The sequence below is a fragment of the Protopterus annectens genome, chromosome 4.part0 (genome assembly GCF_019279795.1).
Source record: "Protopterus annectens isolate FY-2018-M chromosome 4.part0, PAN1.0, whole genome shotgun sequence".
NCBI classification, from domain to species: domain Eukaryota; kingdom Metazoa; phylum Chordata; order Ceratodontiformes; family Protopteridae; genus Protopterus; species Protopterus annectens.
This window is the reverse complement of record NC_056733.1, coordinates 1280131288-1280154593: the sequence shown is the minus strand read 5'-3', so window position 1 is coordinate 1280154593 and position 23306 is coordinate 1280131288. Positions and strand designations below refer to the sequence as shown.

The 23306-nt window shown below is 37.7% G+C and overlaps 1 protein-coding gene across 2 annotated transcripts in view; it reads right to left on the bottom strand.

Annotated features, from left to right (window-relative positions):
- FSTL4 (follistatin like 4) overlaps positions 1–23306 on the bottom strand; it is a 3154652-nt gene that overhangs the window by 1212677 nt on the left and 1918669 nt on the right. For both annotated transcript variants that reach the window (XM_044069164.1, XM_044069165.1), the window contains exon 6: positions 4457–4577. In XM_044069164.1, coding sequence (XP_043925099.1) covers positions 4457–4577 — 121 coding nt within the window. The remainder of the gene's footprint in view (positions 1–4456; positions 4578–23306) is intronic.

Genomic DNA, 23306 nt, shown 5'->3' with positions numbered 1-23306 from the left:
TTCAATTTGCTGTTTGGCAGCCACTCTTCTGATATGCTCGGGATATATTGATCATGCAAAATGATCCAGGATTTTCACAGATCTGATATGAACTTCATGTGGGTTCCTATCAGTTCATCGAAACTTCAGCAGTTCAAACACCATATGTTTGAATTGTGAAGTTTGAAAACTGATTATTGTGAAGCCGAGGAACACTGAATTCTTTCCCAGGGAAAGAATTCGGTGGTCCGTTTCTGTGGCTTTGCGATTTTCAGCACTGTGGTGGAAAGTTACAGGCCGGGTTCAGGAAAGTGTGATTGTGTGAACATTAGGGTTAGGGCATGGGTTAGGTGAGTTAGGTTTAGGGCGCGGATGAGGTGGGTGTGCGATAGTGACAGACTTTAGAGTTAGGGCAGGATAGGTGAGTTAGGGTTAGGGCGCGGGTCAGGTGAGTGTGCGATAGTGACCGACGTTAGGGTTTGGGTTAAGGTAAGTGGATAGATAGTAGTGTATATAGTTTAGTGTAGGGTTAGATGTAGGATTTTAAGTGTATGTGTGTGGATTGCTGGGTTTTTTTTGGTGTGCTTGTGTTGTGTGTGTGTTTCTTGGAACAGCGATTTTTTTTCCCTGGGAAAAAAATCGCTGTTCTAAGCCTTCGATGGTTTTGCACTTCGAGGTCAGAAGTTCGAACATATGGTGTTCAAACTTCTGCCATTTCAACGAAGTGATATAGACCCTCTTCATGTCATCCATGTTTATGTGAACATTGTGTAACATTTTGGTTTTCTGTGCCTTATTGTATGTATATTACTAGACTGAAATGCTATTGTGTAATAAGGGTGAGTTGTGTTGAATATTTTCTTTTGATATTACATTTTGGTAAAATAAATATGTTGTTAATCAAGTTGTGCTGCGGTTGCTAGACATAAGTTATTTTTATGAATTAAAATGAAAAGTAGATTTTACACAGCAAAAGTGATGAGTGTGCTGTTATGAAGAACTGTCTTACCAATTCCTGTTAGTAAAATATGACTGTACATTTTTTCTTACAGTGAAAAACTGACATATGTCTTTGTCCAGTATTGAAAAATACAGTAACACTACTAAAAAGGACCCTGACTGCATAGATTTCTCATAAAACTACATCTAAATCACTGTACAATATGACATATTTAAAATTTCCTTTCGAACACATGCAACGTGTTACATACTATCTTCAACTAAATTACCACTAGGTGTGAATTTAGTTGAAGATAGTACATAATAAGTTGCATAAACATGCAACCATTCCAGTGGGAAAGCACCTAAACACTCTACTAAATGGCAGCCATTCAAGTTCTGCATGGCTGCTTCAATGGAGGGTACATAGAATGAGAATGAATCTAGACATCTGTTAGCTGTTAAAGTCAATAAGACCAATGCCTGGAAAGTACCAGGTGACCTATCACAAAGCTAGGTCATGCACTATCTTCAGTGTCTTTTAACCTCTCAGAACTACGTAGAGCAATAACCCTTTTGAAAACTGAAGAAGTATTTCTTGGAAAATAGCTTTCTGCAGATATTTAATTCTATGTATTTATACAAACCAGTTTACAAATTAATGCAACAGGGGAAAAAACAAAATGTTTGCTTTTATAATGTTGCAGTATTTATTTATATATTTATTTATTTTTGAGTCACAAAGACACCTTTTATGCTCATCTGAATACTGAATTCTGAAAAGCATAACTGAAAAACATAAAATAGGGAGACATGGCTCCTTCCCACACCCAGAACTTATATATACCAACTCTGTGATCACATTGCACTGGAGAGAAGGGGGTGGGGGGGGGTCTCTCCATGGGGCAGAGGGGCTTTCCACTCAGTTCTACACACTATGGTAAAGCAAGCAGCCTTACTAAAACTTCTACAGACCCATGATTATGCATGCCTCATGGAAGTACGGGAATCCCAAATACCATCAGTTTTAAATTACTGAAAGAAAAGTTAATAAGCTGTAAAGTGGTTCCAATGTGTGTCTCTTTTTCCTGGTATAGGTGATACTTCCTACTTTTCACCGTGCCTGTTTTTTGCAGAGAATAGTAGACTTTGAAGAAAAGGAGTATTTGCAGATGTCATGAGTGTGAGTAGCCTGTGGCCACATCTCAGATGAAGGAAACACACAAACATATCAAATACTGGAAACCAAACATACTGCCACATAAAATGTAATTAATTCACCCAAATGCAGCTTTTAACAGGAAAAAATGGCCTGTTTGCCGCATGGCATGATTTCAATTTGTTAAAGCATTAGGGCCTTCATTCAACAGCTTTTCTGAAAATGATCAGAGAGTTATCAACACTCATTTCAGACAGAATTATTCAAATAATGCAGATATGAATATATTAAATGTAATGTGTCTGTAAAGCAATGTAGCGCGGGTAATATTAATTCTGTTTCATTACTGGTGTACTATTATCACATGTTGGAGTTAATAGATCTTTAAAAATGCTTTTTTTGGCAAATGTGAACTTGTCTGATGAAAATTCAAAGAATCTTGTGACCAAGTAGTGAATTTATTCATAACACTAGCACCAAGTCTGATATACGACATGTTAACAAAGCATAATATATTTCATAACATTATTTTAACTATATGACTTCACCCTTGTATACCATAAAATATTAATGCCTGCTAGTATTCTTATAAATCAAGTAAATTAAAGTAGTGTGAAACAACATCATAATTCAAATTTAATTCTTAACTGATCAATACTATAAAAGATCCAATAATATAGATTTTATACAAACTGATCCTGATAATGATAGAAACAAAGCAGAAAGATAATAGTGAATGGCAGTTTAATGAAGCTGTATTGTAAACAAGGCCAGAGCAAATTTCATTAAGATACTATGTAAGAACTGTGAGATCAGTTAAAAATTAGACTTGCTACAGTTCTTGGATGTGCTTGTACAATTACTGGAGACACAAACAAATGATCTGATACTTTGTAACCTGAGGGTGCAAGCGGATTTCAAGTAATTTCTGCAGTAGTGAGTTTAACCTGTGAATGACTTCAAGGACAGAGTAATCAGTGTGCTGAAGCTGCATTTCATCAGCTTTGTATGAAAGAGTGCAGGACATCAACTGGAAATGAATTCTTTAACTGTAAAAACTGTAGATGTTACATTGAGTCCTGAAATTACTGTTGAATATTGTTGTGTCCTGAAATTACAAGATGCATTGTATTAGTTTCCTGCTAATTCCTAGCCACTTTGGCTTTTTTTATCAAAAAGTAAAGCACAGATCCTGCTACAATAAATAACCTCCCTGTGTGTATAAATTTGGGAACACTGTTACATTGGTGGAATGATTATTAGCTACGGGTAGTTGTCTTCTATTATTGAGTTGAAATACAGGTGTTTTGGGCAAACACTTCAGTACTTTTAGTGCAAAGATGATAATAAAGACATTACCTCACCAAATACATACTTTGACATATAAAAATACTAAAAATAAAAATAAGCCAAACAACATAATACACATTTATAAAAACAGAGCACTTGTCAATGGAAATTATATATGTCTGGAAAGGTTAAAGCAGCTTAAGTAAAACTGAAATTTATTTGCCATCAACCAAAAACTAAAACGCACATAATTTAGAAGTGAATATATCATGCAAAGCTAAATGGAAAAATTTGTCATAACAAAAGCCACCACTTGTTAGTCTACTCATCTTTAAAGACCATTAGAAGAGCTTTGTGAAAAGGTATAGTAAAAAGAAAACATGCAATTTCTATGAACACACGTAACTCTCTGAAAATAAGAGTGCACATAAAATTATGTGCAGCAAAATAAACTAGGTATAATGAAACTACAAAATGAGCAAGCAAACCACTGTGTATGTGCTGACGGGATTATATTCATTGAATTTGTTATAGAAACATGGACATTTATTCCATCTGTTCTCAGCTGGGTTTCAAATTTTATGTGCAGCTAAGCTCTCCTGTTTTGCTGGTGGCCCGAGATCATGTTTGCCAATACACAGTTAGCAAAGCAGAGCACTTATTGGCACCAGTTTTTCCTATTTCATACATTCACATCTAAAACTTCAGGTCACATTATAGAGGTGTAGAGTACACACAGACTGTCTTGGTATACAGAAACAGCTGACATATCTAACATGAATGTATTCTATTTTTATTTTCCTAGTTTCACAGTAGTCCACAAATAAATGTTACAATTCTTTGGAAACAATCTGTTCAGAAAAAAAGCTTTTTGACTTTAAGTCCACCCAATAAATACAGTAACTTGCATGCTAAATTCCAAGTGAGCTGTCATAAGATTTGATAGGTTATCGACAGAGAGAAATGACCAATAAGACTGATTTGTCATTTCATTTAGTGTAACAGGGAGGTAATCACTTGAGGGATCTAAACTGATTCATCTGATAGACCACCCAGGAAAAGCTTCTACCTATATTTAAACAAACTTACGGAATGCAGTGTAGATCTCTTGCAGTGTTAGTTTCTCATCATTGTTGTAGTCATCATATTTGAGGAGATCTTGCAATGTGCAGTCAAACAATTCATCTTCCAAGCCATCGTGCTTCATTACCTATCAGATAAAATTTAATTAAGGAAAAACATAGCATTAAAGTTTTAAAATGAACACTTTGGTAACATCTTTCCATAAAAAAATTAAAAAGTGAATAAGGAAACTAACATTCTAATGGCATTGGAAAACTGCAGCAGTCCTAAGATTTGTCATAGTTACTATTCTAAATTTAGCAGTGCCAATTGCTACTGTTCTAGAATTAATGTTGACAAGAGTCTGATTATAAGCATTATGTATGACATGTAAAAATGCAGTTGCTATCTTGACTTCAGTACTCACATTACAATTAGTAGTGCAAATAAGAGAAGAAAACAAATGGGCCTATAGTGAAGAAACTGTAGGACAAAAACAATACACTTGAAGATGTGCTACCAACTACATAACCTAAAAAATGAAAACTGTATTTTGCAAGGGCATATAGCTATTTTCATAGTACATGTAAAATTATATATATATATATATATATATATATATATATATATATATATATATATATATATATATATATACACATGAGTAAGTAGATAAAGAAATGTATGCTTAGTTAACTTATTTCTTCATGTGAAAAGCTTGTCTTATCATAGCATCATAGGAGATTACTAGGCTATTAACCCAGAGGTCATTTTAATCCTAGCCTTTTCATCCCAATGTAGTTCCATAGAAATGTTAATAACTACCCAAGATTGCATTTACTGATGACTGCCCATGTCCAGGTGCACTGTGGGCACTATCCCCGATAACAATTTATGGTGTCCCATCCACTCATCCAGGTTCACATTGAACAGTGTCATAGAGGTGCTCTGTTTCACATGAATTGGTAGGCTGTTCCAATGACACAGCAGTCACTGAGAGATAAATCTGTCCCTCCAGCATGTCCTATTTAAGTCGCAGGCCATATTTAGGTCCCTGGAATGGGTAGCCTTAGTCCCTTTTGATTTATGGATATGCAGCAAGTTCATTAGGTTTGGGTCTTGAATTGCTTTATAGGGCAGGCATAAGTCTCCCCTAAGAAGTCTATATGCTATGGAGTATAGTGACATGGATTTTAGTTGGTCCATGTAAGACAGCTGCTGGAGGCCCTTGATATTCTTTGTTAGAAACCTCTGATGTCTTTCTAATTGCTGCAGGTGCTTAGTACGGTGCATGCAAACAGGGCACTATACTCAATTATGAGCCAGATAAGTGCCGAGTATAGGGGGTTATAACTTCTTTTGCTCTTAAGGTGATGCCTTTACTAATAAAGTGTGCTTTGTAGAAAGCTTTCCTTACTACAGTAGACACATGGTGGTCGAAGTTAAGGTTGTAGTCAATTTGTGATCCCAGGTCCATTACTACTTCATGGGCACTTAGGGTATTGTTGTTGGATTGATAGTGTGAGGGAACACTGTTTGTGCCAAATGGAATGATGATGATGATGCATTTCTTTGCATTCAGTTTGAGACCATGACTAATACACCAATCGTTGGTCTGCATGAGAACATCCTGGAATATACTGACATAATTTGGGGATTCAATGATTGCACCTAGTCTGCAGTTGTCTGCAAACTTGGTCAGCCACAACCCCTTAGTTTTGACCTGAACTTCTGTGAAGTATATATCAAACAGTAGGGGGCCCAGCACTGACCCCTATGGCACCCCACTGATAACAGGTCTGCTTCTTGATGTGGAGTCACACACTTTGATAGTGTGTGCCTGGTTTGTGAACCAGTTGGCAACCCATCTTACAATAAAGAGGCTTATATTCAGCTTGCTAAGTTTATCAGTCATGTCTGAATGTTGGATTGTGTTGAAAGTATTTCCCAGGTCGTGATATGCTGTGTTCACAGATTTGTCCTCATCAATGGCTTTGGTCAGATTTTCAAAGAAACACACCAGATTTAATAGGCAGGCTTTGCCCTTCACAAAGCCGGAATGGATAGGGTCCAGGGTTTGGAGGTCACCTATGTATTTATTTATGAGGTCCATAATGATAAGTTCCATGGCCTTAGGGATAAGACTAGTCAGGTTTATGGATCTGTAATTCCCCAGTTCTGATGCTAGGCCACCTTTGTGGAAGGGAATAACTTTCACTGTTCTCCATTCCACATGAACAAAGCCTGTGGTTAGGCTAGGATTGAAAAAGGTACTTAGTGGTGATGCTAATTCATGTTTTAGCCTGTTTAGAACACAGGCTGGGATGTTGTCTGGTCCCATAGAAGCTGTGCTTTTTGCCTTGGAAAAGGCTTTGAGGACCTGCTCTTCAGATATGTAGGGTGGGGGAAGGTGCATTGTAAGTTAAGAGGGGATAATTAAGTGAATTCATCACCAAACATATTTGCTAGCAGGTTTGCTATCTATTTGGGGTCAGTGTGTCATACATTTGGCCAATAGTTCTGCACATGCTTGGGTCCTACCCTTTAGGTTATGTATATAGCTGTAAAAGGCCTTGTGGTTATCCTTTGCTGTACTTGCTAAGTTTCTCTCAAAGGAGCCCTTGGAGGATTTAACAAGTTATCTTATTTGCCTGTTGAGGCTGAGGAGGTTGCTTATCCGTTGTTGGGTCCTTGCCTTTGTTTTCTTGGACAGCAGGTTTTTGCATTTATTGTAAAGTTTGTTGATGCTGGATGTCCACCATGGCAGCTTATTTTTATTTGGGGCTCTGGCTTTGATTCTTTCTGGTATTCCTCCGGGTGCTCCAGTTTCCTCCCACATCCCAAAGACATGCAGTAGGTGGACTGGACACTCTAAATTGGCCCTAGGTGTGAGTGTGCACGTGCATGTGCCTTCTGTGGAAGGCTGGGCGCCGAGCTGGCAACTCGACACTGTAAAACTCTACTGCCAATCATGAGCAGACAGATGATCTGCTGTGGCGACCCCTAACCAGGAAAAGCCGAAAGAAAAAGAAGAAGAATTTTGCTGTCTAAAGGTGTGGAAGGCATTGTAGCTTTGCAAGGCAGGGGTACTCTCTGTGACCTTGAACCAGGTTTCTGTGACTGCACAGATGTTCTAGATCTTCTAGTGCTAGAAGTGCTTCCAGGGAGAGCAGTTTTTGTTTTAAGCTCCTAGCATTTAGCAGCATGACCCTTATTTTGTTATGATTGGTTAATTTCACATCGGTAATGTTGTTTTTGAGACCTTGCCTAAAACTGGGGAAGGCAAGAGCCTTTCCCAGCAGCTGAAAGCCTAGAGGTGCCAAGTACAAACTGTCTCTGGGAAAACAGTGAGGTTTGTCGACCATGCCTTCCCAGGCTGACAGGAATTGGATCCCCTTTGAATGACACCAAAAACTGAGCCAATTATTGAAATCAATCAGCTTTTATTTATACTGTGGCATCATTGTAGGTGAGTGTCCTATGCTGCTCAATGCTAGGGACATATCTGCCTAGGACAAATACTCAGGGAGCTCAACCACGTCTCTGTTCATATAGCTCAGTTTGGTACATCTCAGGTCATTCACACCAACATAAACTATAACAGAGTCATAACAGTACTTGTTGCTGATAGACCTGAGTGCATGCATGATCTGACAAATCTTGGCACTGGATAGGTAGCTAACCATGACTTTCTCCTTGTCCAACCTGGTGAGTAGGACATACATGTGTCTCAATATTGAGTCTCCAATAACAAGAAAGTATGTTTTTTGAGTGTTATGCTTTACTAGATTAGTGCTGTTGTTGCTATGTGTTATGGGTGCTGTGGGGACTGTGTTAGTTGTAGCAGTCTTGTATTTTGTAGGTCTTTGGCGTTTTGAGTTTTTTCAAGAGAACCTCTGCATATGTGGATTTATGTGTTTGATGCACACTATAACTATGAGTAGTTGTATGTGTATGAGTAGTGGTATGTGTATGAATAGTGGTATGTGTATGAGCAGTGGTATGTGTATGAGTAGTGGTATGTGTATGAGTAGTGGTACTATGAGGATAAAAAGGGTGGGTGAGTTGACAGGCTTCTCCGTCTTACTGTTTTGAGTGAGAGAGAGCATGGTTTCTAAATTCTTGTTGTAACTATATCTCTCAAACTCTGTACTAGAGTGTGTTACTAGTAGAGGGTTGTCTGTTTACATGAGGCAATTGCTACACTGCCTCATTAGACCCAAGTCAACAAGTTGGCAGGAGAAAGAAGGGTAGACCAACTGTCCATAATGCTAGGATGAAGACTTTTGTCGCTAGGGGGTGGCTATTCAGAATTGATCATGGAGGAGCTCAAGCGGATGGACATTTTTGCCTGGGCTTTAGGGAAAATTTGTTGAATTTAACTGTCCAGCTTTGCACACAACTACGCAACAGAGTGCAGTGCGGCTCAAATGCAGGGTATAAATACCATGAGCTAAAAACTTGAAAAAAAACTTTTAAAAGATTCAAAGAACCATTAAGGATGCTTATTCCAAGCCCTAGACTATCCTACCTTTACCAGACAGGTCCCAATCAGCACAATTCTCTCACAAAAGTGCAGATAGGTCCTTTCTAATCCAAGACAGCCTGGAAAATGTGCTCAGACCAAACACACTACTATAAACAGTTCCAGAAGCAGCAAGCCTGTATCCGGACTATGCTACAGCTACAATCTACCCTAGTTTAAGCAGAAAACTCCTGTGAATGTTTAAAACTTTAGAAGAATAGCAGTAAGACACCAAAAACAGTAGAAAATCAGTAAGGAGGCTCTAAAGAATGTTTTAAACATTTAACAGCTCAAAAGGAACAAGGATGATGCTTATTCCAAGCCCTAGACTGGTCTAACTTTACCAGACAGGTCCCAATCAGCATAATTCTCTCACAAAAGTGCAGATAGGCCCCTTCCAATCCAAGATGGCCTGGAAAATGTGCTCAGAACATACCTGTTATCCTATTGATGCATGAGTAATGAATGCTTTTTACCTGATTTTCATTCATGGGTAGTAATGTAAAAACCATGGCTGCAGGTATAAGTAGATGCAATGTACAAAAGCCATATGGTGAGGAAACAAACGATGATGGCAGTAAATTCCTGTGAAAAACCAAGCAAAAATTATGTTTTTTCTCATAACTAATTTTTTTCTTCAATAATTAATTGACCTGACTTGAAGAAAAACACAAAGCCTGTGCCCACCCTTACTCGTGTGCTAACCATATTCCTATCCCTACATCTGCCTCCAACCCCATGCCAATACAGTAGGGTAATAAAAACTCTTTCCCTAACAGTGCCACTCATATGATTATGTTTGCAAGTTCGTGGTTAGGATTTTTTTAACTATTCAGAAAAATAAACAGTTTTTTTTGTTATGATTCAAGGAACTAAAAATGGGGATTAAGGAATTTGCCCTTTCTCCACTGTAGTGTGATCCCAGAGTTGGTATATAATTAACAAGGGGTGTGGGGTGCAGGGGACTTGCCCCATTGCAAAAAATAATGTTTTTCTTTTTTTTCATTTTTTGCTAGTCTGCTCATACCTGTTAAGCATACGGAATTCCTCGGCGTTTACCGGTTTTGAGATCCAAATAATAGGGTGCAACAAATTCCTGAGTGGCCCCCTTTATTCTCGAATTTCCCAGCTTTTTTATGTGATTATTTGTTTCTGCTGACATCATCATCATGTGCAAAGGCTTGCGCAATGACATCAGCTTCATAAGCAGCCTGTCAGAACTGGCTAAGGGATTTGACTCCTCCAGGTAAAGCACTTTCAACTTAGTTTTAGCTGCTAGCACCATTCCGACTTTGGACTATTTGAATTATGTTCTTGAATTCTATTTAATGTTGTTACATTTCCAGTACTTTCCCAACTCTTTCAGTTTTAGCTGCTAGCATTGTTCCATTCTTTCAGACTTTGGACTACTATTGCAAGCAATTGAATTATGGTCTTGCAATTTATTTATTGTTGGAATTATTTATTATTGCAGGCATTTGAATTACATTCTTGCTGTGTGTTTAATTATTGCAAGCATTTGAATTACATTCTTGCTGTGTGTTTATTGTTGCAAGCATCTGAATTACTGTGTGTGTGTGTGTGTGTGTGTGTGTGTGTGTGTGTGTGTGTGTATGTGTGTGTGTGTGTGTGTGTGTGTGTGTGTGTGTGTGTGTGTGTGTGTGTGTGTGTGTGTGTGTGTGTGTGTGTGTGTATGATGCCTCAGTTAGGTATATCTGGTGGTTAGGGTTACTCAGGCTCAAACTCTGTACCTTAGGTACAAGGAGCAAGAGCCTGACTTCTCTACCCATACCATCACTTCTGATTGAAGGAGTTATAGCTCTCAACTGTACATATTTTCACAGAATGTCTGGAATGTTTGGCTCATACTTTTAGTCTGTTCCTCTTAAAATTTGGATGGCACAGTGGTAGCATTGTTGCCTCACAGCAAGAGGTTCTCTGGTTCGATTCTTGGCTGAAGTGCCCACTGTGCGGAATCTGCATGTCCTCCCTGTGTTTGTGTGGGTTTCCTTTGGGTATTCTGGTTTCTTCCCCCAATACAAAGACGTGCGTCTTGAGCATTTCTCCCCAGGCCTCTACTGAAAATTGGTTTCATTCCAAGTTGGACTTTCCCGGTAAACAAATGTTAAATAAAATCTGAGGTTTTCTGACAAATCAGTGAGAACTGAATTCACTAAATAATGATAGCCATTTAAGTTTCAGTCTTTCTATCTTTCAGGAAACACATGGCAACACATTTTATTCTAGCAACTTTCTAAGATTATACAAACAATGTTTAAAATGTGTCCCTGGTTTTGGGCCTTTGTCCCCCCCAATACATTTTGGCTTTTTCCTGATTTCTTGTGCTGCTCAGTTCTTGAGGGAAAGAGAAGTTTAGTACTGCTCATGAAAAGTCTACTTTCATTGTTAGTAGCACAACAGGTAGTATACTTGCTTTTGCTGCAAAAGGCTGTGAGTTCTACTCCCACAGTATGTAGATGGATTGTTGATGCTGTATTGTGTTGCACTTTTAAAGGGGTTGGATGCTGCAGTCCTGAGAATGTTCTCCGGCGGAGATACCTAGTAAATATGAACCTGTTATCAGTTTGACATCCATTCTCTACTGAAATATTACTAGCGTATCATTTTTTTAATGTAACATAGGCAATTTATTCTTCAAGGGCAACAAGCACTTTACTTATAGATGAAACAATGACATACAAAGCTGTTTGCTGGCAGCAACCTCTTCATTAGTTACATATCTCTTTAATGTGGAATTATTTAGATGACTTTTACTTCTGCAGAGATTGTGCATGTTTACTGATACTGGTGGATTGGAGAAGTTTGAGCAGACTTTTAGGATGGAAATATTCTGAATTGGGCAGTTTTGTCATTACTGGTTCATGCATTTGGTTTCATTCCTTACTTGAAAAATGTTCAAAACAATAAATTTAAAATGCGCTCTAACAAGTGTGCTGTATTACACAAGGAATATAATTTAATACAGTCAGGAAGGTGTATCAAAGAGCACATGTATGTTTTATGTGCAAGGGGCTAATGATTTGAAAACAGCCCAAAGATAATCTTTATCTGCCACCGGTCAGATGCGTTTTCTTTGAATGTGGATTTCAATGCTGTTTCAATGAATGTGAGTTTCAAGGGCAGAGAAGTTTTAATTTTCATTGTGAGACTGTATTGCTTTGTTTAGCATATGTCTATTAGTGTTTGTGCTATAAAATGTAAAATAAAAGTTTTAAATGAAATCCAAATAATCGTTGTAGAAGTAAAGCAGTATGCACATTACAGTGTTTATGGTAAATGGGGCGAAATAGCCAAGTAATGGAACATTGGAATGGCTGCAGGGGGACTCTGGGACCATATTCTAGTTGTCTGTTCTTCAGTTTGTGTTTGGAAGTTGGTATCCCACAATTCAAATGGAGTGGGTGGGGTGACCCAGTTATGTATGCAGATGTTATGTTAATAAGCATACAGATTTGTACCTAATTTTCATGGGCCTTTGTCCAGATTTTTGCTGTTTCCAGGTTGAGAGGTATGAGTCTGCTGTTTGATCACTGTTGCTCAATCCTTTAGCTTTCAATGTTTTATTATTTTATTTATTTATTTTACAGTTGTTGACTGGGATTGTCCGACTGAGCTGAAGAGCCCTTTTTCAGCGGAGGCCTGGGGAGAAAAGCCCCAACATATTATACAATTTTCATTATAAATTATCATTAAACAGCAATGTTACAGAATTATTACAAAGCATTAAGGAGCAATACAATGTTAAACAGTGTCAATAAACAGGAGTATAGCATAACTATTTCAAGATGTATAAAAAGAAATATGTCATTAACATGAGTATAGTTTTTGAGGTAAGTGGTTAAAAAACAGTTTTATCATGATGTAGTTGCATGAAGGCAAGACAATTACAATAAAATGTTTCTCTGAGGTAATTTGCTTAATAGATTTTAGAAGACAGTAGAAAGAGTAGTCAAGGAAGATTGGAGAGAGCTAGCAAGAAGAGTGAGTTAAGGGCAGAAAGTAGATTCAGGTATGAGAAGTAGGGAATGTTTAAGGAGGGGGAGTACAGTGGCAGGACCAGTGGCTTTTAAAGTGCTCTTTGGTGGCTGTCTTAAATTGTTTAGTATGTGGAAGGGTCCTGATTTCTAGTGGGAGCCTATTCCCAGCAATAGTGGGGTGATAGCTGTACATGTACAAGCAAGTTTGCATCTAGATTTAGACTTGGGTTTGTAGATTTGTAGTAGGTCTTGGTTAGAGCTTTGGAGATGTCTGGAGGGAGAATAATGGAGATGAGAATGGATAGTGCTGGGCAGTAGGAAGGCTGGTATAGGATAGAATGGATGATCTGGAGCTGAGAGAGAAGAAGCTGGATATACATCCGTATGTATCATGAGTTAGTCTCTAGCAATTCTCTTATGGGTATTATATCTAAAATATAAAATGCTGAATACTTTTCCACTCACAACCCTGAAACCAATGATGCCCCTGCAAACCTACAGTGCCATGACATTACACATTCATATTAAAAACTATGGTACTTAAAAATCATCTTCTACATAAGATTTCTTCACTTCATAAAGCCAACATATTAACTAAGATGTGTGATACTTAATCAATAACTGATGATATGGTGTGATATATTGAAGATTTACCCACGGTTGGCATGGTTTAATCATGAGGGTGAAGCCCAAGTGATTAAATAAAGCCAACTGATTTCAAAATACCACAACCACAGAGTTGGTTATTGCTATTATACAATGACATTATTTAAGAAAAAAAAATACTTACCTTTCTTAAATAATGTCTTTAAATGGAGCATTGCTGTTCTTCCGCCGGTGGTGGTGTACTGCTTCCTTGTGTTGGTGTACTGCGCATGAGTATGGGACTTTGTGTTCCTACACATACTGAGCAAGTGTATGGGACTTGTGTTCCTACCCATACCCAGTACATCAATGCTTTGAAATGGAAGCAACAGAAAAAAGAAAGTCTCCGTTGCTCTATTTTTTTCTTTTTTTTTTAATTTATTAAAAAAAAAATGTTTTGGACACTTTATACCAATGGAAAAAAGTCCGGGTGACCGGACCTTTTTCCATTGCTATATTGTGGGATTTACAACGGCATGCTGGCCAATCAGCATGCATGTTTTGGAATATTAATGGGGGGGGTCATTGTATAATACAACTTAAAGAATATCGATAATGTAAACATATTCAAAATTCCTGGATACATTTTTTAAGAATCCATTCCTGTGACACATATCTCTTGACAGATTCAACTGATACTTTGTGAACACTGAATTTTTATTCATTTAATTTAATCATAATAAAGGCAGAATCTGAAAATGCTCTCCAGCTGAGTTCATAAGAAGGGGGTATTGTACTGTACTGAAACTACTTTCTATTAGTGGAAGTTCAATGACTGTTCTTCTCAGAATATCAATTTTTTTTGCAGAAAAGTGCCTTCAGAGAAAGAAGCACAATGCCACCTCTTTGCAAAATCAGAACTCTCTTCCATTTCCTGATTGGATTCCTAAGAATGCAGTCAGACTTCACTACTGCGCTTAGGAGTAGATTGAATACAGACTTCCTGTAAGAGACTCTTGTTGCACTGATTGTAAAATAGACCCTAACAATAAAAAAAATGAGTGTGCTTGATTATAATATTGTGAATGTTTAAAATATGGCAGAAACATATTAACTCATTCACTCCAAAGGAGCTCTGGGGTTTCTCTTAACTCCTAATGATTTCATCCAGTGCTTCTTCACAAAATCATGTTATGGTCTCATATTTCAAACAAATGTTAATATCTTTAGAGCCATGAGGGGTACTAAAGAAGTGTACATCACACACTGTTCATTATAAATGTATCTTTAGAGTGGTAGTATTCATTAGAGTCGGGATTAAACTGGATTTTGTAAGTCTAATAAAAGGCAGTAACTATTAATTTTGCAATATTTTCTAAAAAACGTATAATATCTCAATAGCGACTCAAGCCACACATACTGTCAGCAGCATTTTGTTTGTAATCACTGAGCTTTCATATAAAGCCATGCAGCGCTGTCTACATTAACTGGTTGTTAAAATATGTGGAGGAATTATGGCAATATAAAAACTGTATATGAAGAACAAATATTCTTATTTAAACCATATCTATATAAATATTGTACAGCTGTATCCTAGATATAGATAGCCCTCTAGGCCTATGATTTTTGATGGATCCATAAAGGTATGCATAGTAAATCTTATTTTATAAGATTTTATCAAAATAATAAAAATAATGAAAGTTAAAATAAAGTAACGTATGCAGTCAGTAACTCTGGCAATACCCGTTGCAGCCTAATGATATTAACAGCTGTTACTGCAGTTCCACCTTAGTTACAACTTTAAGTGTCTAATATAACCTATTCATATTTGCATTCAGAATATCAAAACCATGCTGCATACAAGCTATTGAAAGATCTTATCTTAAAAATTACATGATGATCAAATGCCTGCACTGTGTCCTCGGTCTAGTGCTGCTTCAAAGATATTAATAGTTCCATCACATTGCCTACGTAGCATGTCTTCTATTAAATGTGTAGGTAGGACAATACAGCAGTTCTGTACTTACAAGGGAGACACTGAAGTGATGACAATGTCACCATTAAGTGGATGTGCAAACCAAAGTAAATAGCTCCAGTTTTTAAGTTCATCTTTTCATAGTGCACTATTCAATATCGGACTGATGGCTTTCAAGCAATGAACTCTAAACTAAAATGTGACAGAAATTCTCAAAAGCTCCCCAGCTGCATATTTTTCTTCATGTTATAACATTGCAGAAATGTAAACTATCAAAAGATGATTTGTTTCAGGAAGTGGTACATAAAAGAAAGATGATGAGAAATATTGAATTTTATTGGGGATTTCTATAAAACCATTTAAAAAAAACTAGAATCATTTTCTTTCTCACTGTTACCTTATGCATATCCTAAGGAAAAACAGGATAAATTGTCTGTAAGCCAGCTTGCTTATAGAAGCATGAGGAATTAGTGTGTGCTGAATAAATGAACACAGTAGCAATTTTTCTGGCAGAAAATGATGTGATGATTTCCAACAACATTTGTATCATCATCCTCATCACCCCTTTTCCCCATTTGCTACAGGGGGGTCAGGGTGTCGTGTGAACTGTTGCCATCTCTCTCTATTCAGTGTCACTCTTCTACCTTCTTCAGCACTCATGCCTAACTGTTGCAGGTCTTTTCGCACACAAATCCACCCTCACATCCTATTTCCTTCTTCCTCTGTTATCTGTTCTATGTGACTTTCTCTGCAACTGGAGCTACTATGGCTTCTGCTCTTATGTCCTCCTTTCTTCATCTGTTCCACAGTGTGCATCCTACCACCCATCTCAGGAACTTCATCTTTATCACCTCTAGCTTCCTCAACCATTCTGCCTTTACTGCCCAGGTTTCTGTGCCATGCAGTAGTACTGGTCTCACCACTATTTTGTACACCTTACTTTTCAGCTTCTTTGGCATTCTTCTGTCATAGACTACACCTGGCAACCTGTGTCAGTTGGCTGTGGCCCCTTTGATTCTAGCTTTGGCATCTTCATTCAGACTTCCCTTCTCCTCAGCTACCCCTCCCAGATACTTGAAGATGTTAACCTGTTCCACTATTTTACCTTCTATCTCAGTTCTCATCTTCTTCTGATTCCCCCCATTTGCTTCCATTACAACTGTCTTATCTATACTCAGTTTCATCCCATGTGCTATCAGTTTGCATTCCATTTACTTTTAATCTCAATTTGCTGTACACAACAGAAAGGATGCCTAACTGAAATTATGTACTTATAACAAAAAGATGCAAAGGTTTACTGAAGGTAGATTATATCAGATCATGTACGGAGATTAGGCAAATAATTGCAGTATGAATGATACAGAAAAAATGATGTGGAATGAAAGAAATGGAGTTAAGTGAGGAGAAGTTGGAAGGTCATGGTAAGCTAAATAATCTAGGAAATATCAGAGGAAAGCTATATTAAGGTGTAGGATGATGGGTTGTGGGACTAGAGAGAAGGTTAATGTTAGTAAGTGCTTATCATAAAATAATTCTACTTTGAGACACTCTATTAATTATCATAATGTTTTACTATCCACTACCTTTTAAACACAGTCTGCATGTCTCATTAACAAGTGCTCTGTTCATGTTTAGCAGATTTCATTGTCAGTTGTTCATTTATAGAAGAACCTGACTAAAAAGGCTCATTTTCATTTGCAGTTTTGTTTTAAAAACATGTATCTAGTAAATTATAACAATTAATAAAATGTATATAAAACTGTTTAGATGTTTCAATATCATTATATAAAACAAGTGTACTGGCAAAGTAAATTATTCCTAGGTGTGCATGTAATGTATGTGTGTGATATGGAAGACAGGCCTGGCAATCTTCTTCCATTTCCTACTTACATGCCATACTCCATTGATGGTGGTTACTGTTCTATGGTCAGTATATGAGTTAGATCTGATTTACAGTCATGGATAAATGGAATGTAATAATGTGAAAAACAATGCTATATTAGTATATAGCAAATGCCATCCTGTAAACAGACCAGCAGAACATCAGGGAAAGGACATCAGAAAAAAAAAAAACAATACAAATATATCACACTGCCTTAACAGTTATAAACATGTTCTCTACTAAAAAGCTTTATAAATTCACTTATTCATTTCTAAAACTAGAAAGAGTGGGTTGGAATTTAATATCAGCTGGGAGGATGTTCTGGCTTGTGGTCCTTGAAATAAAAAGGCTGTTAAAGTACAAGGGACCACATGGTAAGGAATATCAGTTTATGTCAGATAAACGAAAATGCAATCTCTCGAACGCTCATATGAGCGAATAATCATCACATCAAAATTCGTATTTTGGGGGGCTGTGCCCCCCCCCCGCTAAATATGTATTCCTACTCTGAGGTCGCACTACAGTGAGGAAAGGGCAAATGTCCAACTCTTCACTGCACTGCGATCCCAAAATACTACTTCCGATGTTATGATTATTCGCTCATATGAGCGTTCGATAGATTGCGTTTTCGTCTATCTAAAGTAGATCCGGAATATCTATGTCTTTAGATGAGAATCTTTGTAATGTCAATGAAATTCCTGAGGATTAATGTATACATTGCAAGTTTAGTGTTAACTGAAATGGATAACACAGTGCATAAATGTGTGAGCTGTAATAATGTGCTATACATGCAACTCTGATAATAAAACAACAAATTATCTTATGGGTTATCAGAAGATTACTTTATGGGTTATTTGATGTGGCAGCAAAAACTAGGAAAATATTTTCCAAAATGGAAAAGTAATTGAAGGTTTTCTTTAGCTTACCTAATATGTTCAAGGTTTTGTAATAGACTAAAGGTAGATCCCAAGCTTTGACAACAGATTTAGTAATGTAACAACAAAAGTTTTGAACTGGGTGAAGTTATGAATCATAACAGAAGGCTTCTATTGAGATCATTTATCCCCTTTAAGACAAAATATGCCTCATATTATGTTAATCTTGTACATCCTTTGTGGGTAGCATATAACACTGGTTTACTTTTGTTTATAGTCATAGGTTGCTGTAGGCAATATTTTAGTTAAGCCTTTTGAAGCCTAGACTGCACAGTCTCATTGGTATGCTGAACATCTTACTCCCCTCATTCATGGGGGAGGGATTCTGGGGTAAATTTGCAATTTCTCATCCATTTGTATAAATTAAATTTGAAGATGATGACCAACATCCTGTGATAAAAGGAATAAATGTTTCTCCTTTATGGAACCCATGTCATGTATTGCAGTATTACAGAGCCTGAGCAATAGGTCATTTATAAATAAACAAGAGTAATACAGACTTTCCAGAAGATTCAGAAAAAAGTTTCTAGTGGCATACTGTTACAAAATGCGCAGCATGCCATATAAAACAGGATGTTATTTACAAACATTGCAAGTTGTGAAAATATGAGGAATAAACCTTATGTAACACTTCTTTTACTTGATGTAATAACTAACTGTGCTTGGTACAAATGAAAAGAAAAAAAAAAACATGTTTTATTCTTTTAACAGAAAAAAAATCATATAAAATCAGATAATCTGAATATTCCAAAGTCATAAAGTATTACTTCAGAAACTAATGTATGTGGAATCACACTAGGTCAAAAGTTTTCATTAAAACAATAAACGTGGGTACAGTTAATTGAGGCATTTGAATACTTGGTTTGGATAATACAGACTGTACATTTTAAAAATGCAGAACAGGCACTGCAACTTTTTTATGTCTTTGATGATGGTCACTGAGTAATCAAAATTAATTCAGATTGTTCTTGATTTGTAAGGCAACTGCCTTCTCAAGAATCCTACTTAACATCAGAAAAAAAAACAGGCTTGAAAGATTCAACATTATTTTCAGTAAACTGCTTTGGTAATGGAATGATGTTAGAATACATCCCAAGCCCTGGAAAGACAGGTATTAATAAGAAAATGCTGTTAATATGTAACAGTTGCATAATGATAAATATGTCACAGGCCATAATAAGCCTACGGCAAAGGCCATCAGACTCAATATGTCTGTAATGAGAAATTTCATAAAACCATTTCTTACCATTAAAACTGATGAGAAATGAAAATCAGTAAAAATGCATTTCTGATCATGGTATTGATAGGGGAATTTTAACAGACTGAGTATTAATAAGCCGTTGCCTGAAATGTTACACAAAATGATTGGCAATTATTTCTGAGCTCGTCAACAGCTGTTTATGAATGTTAACTGTGGGAATAAACTGTTGGTCACCTCTTCCTGAAAGACTATTTCCAGAAACATTTTAGGTTCACAAGCAAATCAAGCTGCCTCGGTTTTATGAAATCAAGTTGACCTTCATTGATAATATATTATATTTGTTCCTAAGACTAATGTAATAACTGCAATGAGCAAGATAACTAGTAGATTTGTTATACTTCCAAACTAAATTCTGAGCCATGAAAACTTGTCTAAATTCAGGTATGGCCCATTGTGCTGGTATTCCTTAAGTCTATTAAGTCTGATGGAATTAAATATGTTGCACATACTTTACAGAACACTGTACTGAAGTATTTCCCTGGGATTCAGTGGCATATACTGTGTGGCTGCATGATATGTACAGCACATTATGCAACACAGGGCAGGACCAGGATTCACAGACAATGCCACGTTGTGCAAAGCTGCATACAACGACAAGAACTACAGACAGGTACATCACACCATCACCATGGCATACTGCAAATGGATTATGTTTTGCTGGTGTACATAGTATATCACATATTGTGCTGTACATGGGCTGCTGTCAGGGCTGTGCATGACACACGGATGGAATACATAGATACTGGGGGTAGTTTATAGCTCTCTAACAGGTTGTGAGCATACAGGTCATATGTGCACAGGGCTAACTCACAGAGGTATGCAATAAGCTTATGTATGCACACTACTGAAGAATACAAAGGACAGCCACATAATTAATAACCATTTAGCAAATATAAAACTCCATTTACAGACACACAACAAAGTCAGGTAACTGTTTATAAAGCAACACTACAACACAACTACATCAAATGATATATATATATATATATATATATAGGTTCATAGGTTCATAGATTTGTACTAGGCTAACTGCCCTTGTGAGCCATTTTAAGCCTAGCCAATTATCCCTTGTGAGACTCAAACCCTGCACCTTGTGTTTGTAAGGCAAACACCTTAACCATTAGGCTACCCTCCCCCGATTAGCAGTGATTGAATATTAAAAATGTTGACCACCAAACAGGTGAAACCAAGAGATCAACTATTTAATAATTAAAGACGTTCAATGTGTGAATATTCCTAAAATCTGTTTCTACTCTTAAAACCTTCATAAATATTAAAAAATACCACACCGACACAAAACATTCAGCATAAAAGTATGAAATATGTATACCATATTTCAAACTCAACTATCACAATCTGCAGTGTCGGACTCTCGGCCCATAGCCCTTTACCTATATATACCAAATCTGGGACAGCACATCCTCCACAATACGGGAGTCAGCCCTAAATAGCTAAACTCATTTCACCGTAAAAGTTAGTCATTCAAATATTCAACCAAAAGTGCACCTTTCCTCAAATATTCAACCAAAAGTGCACCTTTCTCTCATGACTCATTTTCAATTATTTAAATGTATGTATGCATGTGTATATTTATATGTTTATAACTGATATACATAGCTATGCGTGCATGGGTCTACTACTAATGACCAAAACGACGATTCCCCGACAGAAAACTCACCGACGCCAGATGACCGACAGGTAAGTGTACCGACAGGGTGATTTGCCGACAGCGGAAAGACCGACAAGGGAATGTGCGATCGCGACGCGGTAAGTGTGCGATGGTGACGGAGTTAGGAGCGGTCACGTAAGTGCTCGAGATTGTGGGATGTCGGGTTAGGCTGTGGGAAAGGTGAGTGTGTGTTCGTGTCGGAGGTATGGTTCGGGTAAGGTAAGTGTGTGCTAGTGAGGGACTGTAGTTTAGGGACGGGTTAAGTGAGTTAGGGTTAGGGTGCAGGTAGGTGATGTGTGCGTTAGTGTCGGAGCTTGGGCTAGGGGTGGGTTAAGTGAGTTAGGGTTAGGGTGCAGGTAGGTGAAGTGTGCGTTAGTGTCGGAGCTTGGGCTAGGGGTGGGTTAAGTGAGTTAGGGTAAGGGTGCAGGTAGGTGATGTGTGCGTTAGTGTCGTAGCTTGGGCTAGGGGTGGGTTAAGTGAGTTAGGGTTAGGGTGCAGGTAGGTGAAGTGTGCGATAGTGTCGGACCTTAGGGTTAGGGTTTGGGTCAGGGCTAGTGTGTATGCTATGTAGTGTCGCGTGTTGTTTACGTTCCGTGTGTCGGTGTAATGGTGTTCGGTGTTTTGCGTTGTCGGGTTTGTGTCGGGTTTGTGTGTTGTCGGTCATCTGGCGTCGGTGAGTTTTCTGTCGGGTAATCGTCGTGTCGGTCATTAGTAGTAGACCCGCGTGCATACATAGATAAATAGATATCACACACACACTCACACACACACATGCACACACACACACACACACACACACACATATATATATATATATATATATATATATATATATATATATATATAGATAGATAGATAAAACTTTGTTGGCCTGCCCTGTAAGCCATGGGAGTGGTCACACTTCCACTGCCCATCTGTGTCAACATGTGATGGGTGGTGCCTGAAGGTAACACAATAAATAACTTGCAGATTAGCATTATATGAGCCACAGTACTACTGCCTACTAACTGCACTGCACTGTGCAGTAATATATGCAGTAGTACTGCTGCCTACTAACTGCACTGCATTGCACTGTAATATGTGCTATAGTACTACTGCCTACTAACTGGACTGCAAAGTAATATGTGCCATAGCACTACTGCCTACTAACTGCACTGCATTGCACTGCACATTAATATGTGCATGCCATCCACCAGTCCCCTATATGTACAAGGCACACTGTGACAGCTTTAGGGAAAGGTCTGGAGTACACCTGCACTGAAATCTAAGGATCTACTGAAAAAAATGAAAAATAAGTATATTTTAAGCCAGCATTGTCCTTTGTTAATTGTATTTAATTGCATTTCTGCTTCATTGTTGCTGTTTGTGACTAAGTCTGACTAGCCCAATTCCTTCCCAAATAGCACATTCAGAAAAATCCTGCTACAATGGGCAGTCAGTTCCCCATAATTTCTCCTGACAACTAGATTGATATGGGCATATTGAGGCAATGTCACAATTGCCTCATGTATACTGACAACCATTTACTCCTAAAGCAAACTAACACCCTATGTGAGAGATGCAAATAATCTGCAGAACTGGAGTCGATTCTCTCACACAAAAACAAACTAGACATCAAACAAGTGATCAGCACACATGCTTCTCTTCTGACAGACAATAAGGTCATGACACATAAACCCACATACACAGAGGTACTCACCAAAAGCCTACCAAAAGAACAGAGACCTCCCAAACGCACACCACTCACACTCACCACTAAGCATAAAGAAACCACTACAGAAATCAACGCACACATCCATGTCTCAACAAATAAGCCCTTATGGCAAAACACATCAAATGTCTTGTTCATCTGTGACTCCATAGTGAGATACACAGATATCCCATACACCAGAATAACAAGGGGAGGGTCACAGTCAGATACCTATCAGGTGCTAGGATCTGACAAATTATGCATGCACTCAAGTCATTCAACAAGTACCATTATGACTCTGTCATAGTGCATGGTGGAGTGAATTATTTGAGACGTACCTCTCAGGACTATATGAAG